Here is a 7971-nt window from a genome sequence, read left to right on the forward strand (position 1 = left end):
GGATAACAGCAGACTGACGTACTGTACGTAAAATATACGACAGGTCTGGACCACTCGTGAATTTTGTTCGTATCTGAAAAAATTCTTAGAATACGAAAACATTGGTGAATGTCACAAATTCTCCTAAATCACTCGTACGCACAACTTAAGAACAAATCTGTGCGTAAGAACGGTTCTTGCATGAGGCCCAATGTTATCAAGGAGCGCAGATTAAAAGGCAACAGCTTTAGGCTGTTTTGTTCAGAGAGGTAGAAACAAAATCTGTTTCAGAGCATTTTTGTCACATTTCACAAGTTACCAATTGTTAGATTTAAATGATCAGATTTGATGTAGATTTAAAGAAAATGTGCAAATATTTTAATTAGCTGAAACATCTCAGTAAGCTATTAATAGGAGCTAAATCATCCATCAAAAGGTAAACTAATGTTACAATCATATTGGTGGAATATGTACATTACTACGGTCTCCATCCTATTATTTTTCAGTAAATAAACAAAACAAATATATGAATAGTGACATAAATGTTTTTGCTGTTTCCAATGTTCCAAAGCTGTGATAAAAATATCCCAAGAACATTTCCAAACCCTTACAGTGCGTTTTTTTTAATCACACTCTAACAATGTTGCAAGAAAGTTAAAGGGCAGAGCTGTTTTCCAGGTTGTGAGACATCGAGGCAGCACTGTGTAGGAGTGTGCATTCACTCGTATGTCATACTTCCTGCCTTACTTTCATCAACATGCAGCTCCATTTGGCCTGCACCGGCTCACGACATGCTAATTACTTCAGGTGCAAACGCGATGTAGCGAACTCTGTTCGTATAAGTTTATTTTTAGAAATTCTGATTTTTATGCAACACATGCAAGTGTTTTTTAAAAGATTGCTTCGCACAGTACAGACTCACCAGTATTCTTATAAAGACTGAAGAGTGAAGTTCACTGATGAGCTCTTACTTTATTCAAATATGAAAATAAAGTTTTTACAGCCTCTGGGTTTAATCTAATCAAGGATGGATTTTTAAAGACTTCGGGTGGTTAACATCCTGTTAATGAAGCATGACCTTCGGTGTTAAAACACTACAAAATTAGAGGAGAAAGTAAACTTATTAATGATAAACACGCCCACAAAGGATGAAGATTGTGAAACGTGTTTTGTACCAATGACGAAGGCTTCTTTGGACTGAGTTCCGTGTTCGTTGTACCAGGGGGGCCGCCCTGCAGTGTATATGGTTCGTTTGGAGGTGAGCAGCAGTGGAGGCTCAGATTTACACTGGCTGGTGGTCCTTTTCCTGGGTGAAATCCCCATGCTGACAGAAGGAAGGAGGCGGTCCAGTGATCCGTCACCACCACCGCTATAAAACAACAAACACACAACAAATAAAAATATTTCGTTATATGAAGCTAATTTGAAAGAGATCTTGTATTAGACTTTCTATGCCATAAATCAAAGCACTGTTGTTCAATGCCATTCAGCCTATCAGCTCCAGTCAATATGAAGCTTTGAAAACAAACATATAAAAGGATATCCCCAACTTTTCTGGTAGTTTTTCAAATATATAAAGGAACAAATCTGAAAGTCCGTCCGTCCGTTTTCTTCTGCTTATCTGAGATCGGAAAACCACACTGCTCTTCCTGGATCCAAGATTCGACTATCCGACGGACCCTCCTCTCCAAGACCCCTGAATAGACCTTACCAGACAGGCTCAGAAGTGTGATCCCCCTGTAGCTGGAACACACTCTGCGGTCCCCCTTTTTAAGTAGGGGGACCACCACCCCGGTCTGCCAATCCAGGGGAACTGCCCTCGATGTCCACGCGATATTGTAGAGTTGCGTCAACCAACGCAACCCCACAACATCCAGAGCCTTAAGGGACTCCGGGTGAATCTCATCCACCCCCGGCGCCTTGCCACCGAGGAGCTTTTTAACCACCTCGGTGACCTCAGCACCAGAGATTGGAGAGTCTGACCCAGGGTCCTCAGCTTCCTCATGGGAAGATGTGTCGGTAGGATTGAGGTCTTCGAAGTGTTCCGCCCACTGACCCACAATGTCCCGAGTTGAGGTCAGCAGCGCACCATCCCCACCATAGATAGTGTTGGTCTGAACTTAACCACTTGAAAGTAATCCCCTTGAAAACAAAGCACTCAGATGAATCAGCCCAAAACCAAATGAAAGCTTGAATCATGCGATTGACCTTCAACAGGCTGACTGTAGTCTGTGGAGGTAAACCAGCCTGTTGGAATCTGACAAGCAATAAATATTGGAGAATTGAATCCTTTGCTAAACATGAAAGAAAAGAGAACGAATGTTCAACCCAAATGGTAGACATAAATGTTGGACATGAAGCAGGGTGGTGGACCGCCGTAAACACAGAACTCAGAGTTGAGACCAGGAATTTAGCTAGAGGGGTGTCAGGGAGTCGTAAGGATGCCATGTTTGGTTTTCCAACACCTTCTTAATCTGGCGTTGCCTCAGGACACCCTCAAGGCACTGTGCCAATCATCAGGTTTGCTGAGACTTAACAGACATTTCCATCCATATGTGAACTTTGTAAGTGGCGGTGAGGGTGACTGCAATTATTTTATGAAGCCAGAGGAAGACGCATAAAGAATAAATTGGTTTAAATAGAGGAGGTAGGTAGCAAAATTACTACCTTGCTTGCTTCAGTAGCGATTTTTGTCACAATCTTTGATCCTGGTCCATCCGTAACTTTCCCCCCCTTTGTAAGTTTTGTAAACGTATGTAAGCAGGCCAGGGGGCTGGCTGGCTTAAAGTGTCAACACCTTCTTCCAAAACCATACCTAAAAGCTTGGTTCACCATTTTAACAAAACCTTTGCATACTTTACTCAACAATTCTGAGCATAAAGCTGTACCACTACAACAGAATTGTCAGACTCCATTACAAACAGCTGTTTCATGGATATCGCCATTGTTGACCTATTTTAGTCACTTCAGCTGTTTCTGTAAGTAAACAAATGCACTTGATGGTGTAAACCATTCACACATTTTGCTTACTAATTTATAACTTGAGGACACACATCAATATTTATTTTTGCCAGTCTTCAGGATTTTGCAATGAGTAGTAGCTTTAATTCATGATAGGATTAGAGTAGCAGCAGTTAGATAACCGCACTGGAGCTAAAAACAAGACAAACAAGCCATGGTAAGTGTTGAAATGTCCCTCCTGTAACAGGTTAATGTTTAGTTTTTAACATCTTCAGCAAGTGAACTTTGTCCATTCTTGTAGAAAGTAAGTGCTGCAGGTAACAAAGTACATGTACATAGCAGTGTGTAAATTGCTGTGTCATGTTAGGGTCATTAAGGTTTGGAACTTGTAAATAATATTCACATGTTATTTTTAACCTTTGTCAATGTGTGAAATAAACCTGATGGAAAATGTGTCAAAACAATTCTGTGCCTGCTTTTCAAAGAAAAAGGTACACAAAAACTGATGGAAAAGTATTTTTTTTTTTTTTTTTGTGAACAGTTCCAAACTGAAGCTTTAAATGTGAGTTCTAGCCTCGTTTTTCAGCTCTTAAACTGATTGGATGACAACTCAATCACTAATCAGCTGTCCACTCAGAGCACAGATATGTTTYGCTGCTTCAGCTCCACTCAGATCTTGTAAAAGACTGTTTTTATTCCAAGTTGTACTTCTCATTTATGACCTGCAGCGAAGCCGAAAGTACAAAACCATCCAGTGTTCTTTACCAATCACAGGACAGACAGCAGTCCTTCATGAGTCCACCGCATTTCCCTCCCTGTCAGTGAAACAGAAGCGGGTACCACCTCCTGAGTCATGCAATCACTTATGCCACTGAATAAAAATGTATCATCGCAGTAAGCAAGATCAAAACAAATGACAACAAGCCAATTCAAATCAGCATGAGGCTCTCAGGCGAGAGGAGTGCTGAGTGAATTTGCATAAACTATTTTATTCCGGCTAATCACAATGACCAGGCTTTAGTTTTACCAGACACAGCAGCACTGATTACAAGTGGAACAAGACTCACTATAAACGGGCTCCATCTACACACGTTTCTTCTGTTTTCTTTAGCTGCAACAGTTAGCAACACACTGCTACATCGGAAAACACAGGTTTATAATGAAAGCGAATAACATAATTATCCACTGAATGGTAGCTGCTAAATGAATGAAGTGAAAGATCAGTTTCAGAGAAGTAACAAATGCAGATTTGAAGAACTACTCTGCAAACCCGTTTCTCTGTTTACACGTGGATCTGGTTGGCAAGCTTAGGAGTCGCTTGAGACTGGGCCAAACAAATTATCTCAATTATCACACACCACCGAAGGCAGGGTTATGTTTGTGTCTGTACCAAACATGTTCATGTGTGGGGTATTTTTTGTCTGCTAGCAAAATGTCTCCTGAACCAGTGATGCGATTTTAATGTAACTTTAAGAACGTACGTAAGTAAGTACGTATTGAATGGATCTTTACAACTGAATAACTTTTGAAGTCAACTAACTTCAGTCTGGTCATCACAGCTACTTCACCTTAACCAGCACAACAAGTGCTATAACTCAAGTAATTTTATAGATGTTGAACTAAAATTTGGTGTGGTAGTAGCTAGTGGTTCACCAATTGCAGCTTTCTGTCCGATCACCGATCTTTAAAAAGTCTGACCTGCCAATTCCAATTTTGGCTGATACAGATTTTTAACTACCTAACACTGTCTCTGGTGTTATATTAGGGTCACAATACACCTTCAATGTATAAATCTTACTTTACTGTAAAACACTGAACAAAACCCTTGAAACAACACAAACTTGTTTTAACTGGACATTAGGTAGAGCTCACAGTAGAGCAAACGGGAACAGCAGCTGATTTGCAGACCTTTGTGGAGGTAGATAAGAAGCTGTTCTTTTCCACCAATCTTATCCAAGTGAAGAAATTTATCAGGGTTTGCTTATATACTGATCTTTATTACACTACACGTGGTAAAGTCTTATTATTAGGAGAACTGTAATATCTGTTAAATGTGATTATTTTGGGTAAATAGATGATTTTCTGTAGATACATGCCTAAACACAAATTCAACACATAACTGAACCGCTAATCTTCATTAGGTCAGATTATTTCTGTCTGAGGGCATGGTTCCAGCACTGTTAGGGACACCTTCCTGATGACCTAATAAAATAGGCGGAGTCATGTCCTGAAAATCCTGTTATATTGAATGGGGCCTGAACGCAGACTTATAAACTGCCTCCAGACCGAGCTGCTCTGTGTGGGTTGTATGAACTCTTTTACATTCAATTTCCATGCATTGGTACATTCTCAGTGTGGTTCAATCACATAAAGTGATAAACGAACACGCTTAACAATATTTTCTTTCACAAGTATTGGCTGATCTCCCAAAATAAAGAAAATCGGTGCAGATAAATCGGCCGGTCAAATTATTTGTGCACCTCTAGTAGTAGCTGTGAGTCAGTCACAAAACATACTCCAATAGCTAACAATCATGCAAAAATATTATTTGGAGGAATGCTAGGCCTTAAACTACAGTGAAGCAGTCTACAGTTTAAACAGAGGTAGTAACTTGAGTTTTAAGGATATTTGCTAAAACATGCATACTTTTCTTCACAACATACTAAAAAGTTAAAAAGCCTAACCAGCTATCACTTGTGAGAAACACTTACTGCCGTATTCGAGACATCCACACCTCACCAAAAGAGGACTGTAAAAAACCAGAGGCCATAACGACAGAAGACACCTAGACGTATTGTTGTCATTCAGTCAACTCTCAGCCTCTGAGTCTTTACGCGGTAGAACAGGTAGAACGCCAAGCAGTCGGTGTGGAAACAAACCAGAATGAGCAAAGTTTCATCTTATCACATCTGAGTCACCTGGGTTCATACAGAGGCAGGGAGTGGACTGAGACACAGCTCACTCCAGCTGAGTTATCAGTTCAAACCAAACCAGGGTGTCAGAAGAGATTAGGCCTGGTTGACTGTGCTGAATCACACTCTTGAATTTGAACTCCCAGAACCTAATTGCTCCTGGACATTAACTATGAATGTACCTTTGAGAGAAAGTTTAAAAAAGAGCTGACAGGAGGTCAAAGTGCAGGACACATGAGAAAGCTAGGAGACATGTGAGCTAACTATGCTAAGATTTTTATCTTTGACAACTGTTTTAAAAAACTGAACTAAACGCATATATAAACAAGAAACAAATCATCTAAACAGTATATTTACCTAAAGCAAAACACGCCGTTTCTCATTGTATTTTGCATTAATCTGTAAAATGATGTATTCATTAGGGCTGCACAATATATCACAAATTTATCATCATCGCAATATCAGCCCTGTGCAACAGGCAAATCGCAAAAACCTGCAACTGCAATAAACGTTTGGCACAAATGTTTGCATTTATTTTTTTCAGCATCAGTCTGATAAACTAAATGGACCTGAGATGCCACATCTAATCAGAACCACAGTGGAGCAAATGTTGGACACCTGCAATTAGAGAACTTACAGTTGGATTCAGGTTGAACCCCCCCCCCCCCCACACACACACACACACATATTTTAAGATGCTTTTATTATTTATATTAAAAAAACAGAGTGTGGTGTATTTTTCAGTATTTAGTGCATCAGAAAATGTTTAATTAATGGGTGCGATGTTTTAAAGTCATTAAGAAACTGTGTTGCATGCGGTTTGTTGTTTCACTGCTAACACAGCAGCTGTGTCTGGTTGCACTTTTATAGAATAAAACTGCCATGTTGGAATGGAAATTATATCTTAGTTGTTGTTTTGCTCTGAACTCAGAGCAGAAAGACATCGACACTAGGTATTTGTTCATTTAGTCACATCATCATTGCAATATTAAGCACCGTTTTCGCACATCACAGGTTTTCCGGATATCATGCAGTCCTAATATTCATGTGATTCAAGCCTAAGGCATTCAAAAGTTGATAAAGAGCTTCTTTAGAGAAAAAACTTGAAGCTACAAACCAGTAACTGTTCCTCCTAAACACAAGATTAAAATATAAATAAATAAATAAAATCACTTACCTGCCATCAGAGCTTAAAGTCCAACAGCCAGATATCCTAGCTCCTGAGTAAGCTGGCAGAGAGTTCATAGCTGAAGAGAAATATGTCAGACTTCCAGTGTGTGTACTCCTCAAGTTAGTGTTTTTAATCCTACACCACTGCCAGCAAGCATATGTAATATTTGTATACACCAGAGCGATGAGGCATTTAACAACCCTGCCCTCTGTTGCTAAACATCCAGGGAGATACTGAGGCTGGGAAGTATGGAGGGATATTAACTTTGGTGAGGAAACGAAACTTAAACCGTCTGTTTAGCTTTCAGATTCTTCCATTTTCTTAAAAGAGGAAGAGTGAGGGCTCTGCAGCTTGGTGGAGCAACGACTCAGCGTGAAACTGCAGCGCAGCTTTTTCCCTCCTCTTTCCCTGCTCCTCCCCTCGGCTGTCCGGCCAACGAACCTAAGAGGATCACCTACCCTCCAGATTATGTTCATTAGTTTGTATTAATAGCATCAGGTTAGAGCCAAACCTCTCCACATATCCCCCTGCACACACACACATGCTCACAAGTTTGTTTTTGACAGTCTCTGTGTCGCAATATCTGGCTGGAGGGGACACCGGGACCAGAAGAGATGGATGCAGACCCAAAGAAATAAATTTTAAAAAACAGCGGGGAGGAATAGACTAACGGAGAGCTATTATTCTCGTCTGATGCTGACTGGATACACAAAGGGGGACGCCTCAGGCTGTGTTGACGAGGTGACAGGAGGGAGAAATGCAGCTGAGGGGAGGAGGAGGAAGACAACGGGGAAGGGCAGGGAGGACGTAGTGTGCTTGTACCCTGCAGAGACTCACCACGTCTCTGCCTTCCACCAAGTCTGGAGATGTCAGTACCATGGCAAACACACACACACACACACACACACACACACACACACACACACACACACACACACACACACACAC

General features: G+C 40.7%; 1 protein-coding gene across 4 annotated transcripts in view; it reads right to left on the bottom strand.

Annotated features, from left to right (window-relative positions):
- uckl1b (uridine-cytidine kinase 1-like 1b) overlaps positions 1-7971 on the bottom strand; it is a 22272-nt gene that overhangs the window by 10779 nt on the left and 3522 nt on the right. For 2 of the 4 annotated variants that reach the window (XM_014017017.1, XM_014017025.1), the window contains exons 1-2: positions 7030-7240; positions 1155-1348 (exon numbers count right to left, since the gene is read on the bottom strand). In XM_014017017.1, the coding sequence (XP_013872471.1) occupies positions 1155-1348; positions 7030-7097 (262 nt within the window). In that variant the 5' untranslated portion in view covers positions 7098-7240. Of the gene's footprint in view, positions 1-1154; positions 1349-7029; positions 7241-7971 lie in introns of those variants that run through there. The other 2 variants (XM_014016996.1, XM_014017006.1) reach the window with 1 other exon arrangement.

The sequence above is a fragment of the Austrofundulus limnaeus genome, unplaced genomic scaffold (genome assembly GCF_001266775.1).
Source record: "Austrofundulus limnaeus strain Quisiro unplaced genomic scaffold, Austrofundulus_limnaeus-1.0 Scaffold3, whole genome shotgun sequence".
Lineage (NCBI taxonomy): Eukaryota > Metazoa > Chordata > Actinopteri > Cyprinodontiformes > Rivulidae > Austrofundulus > Austrofundulus limnaeus.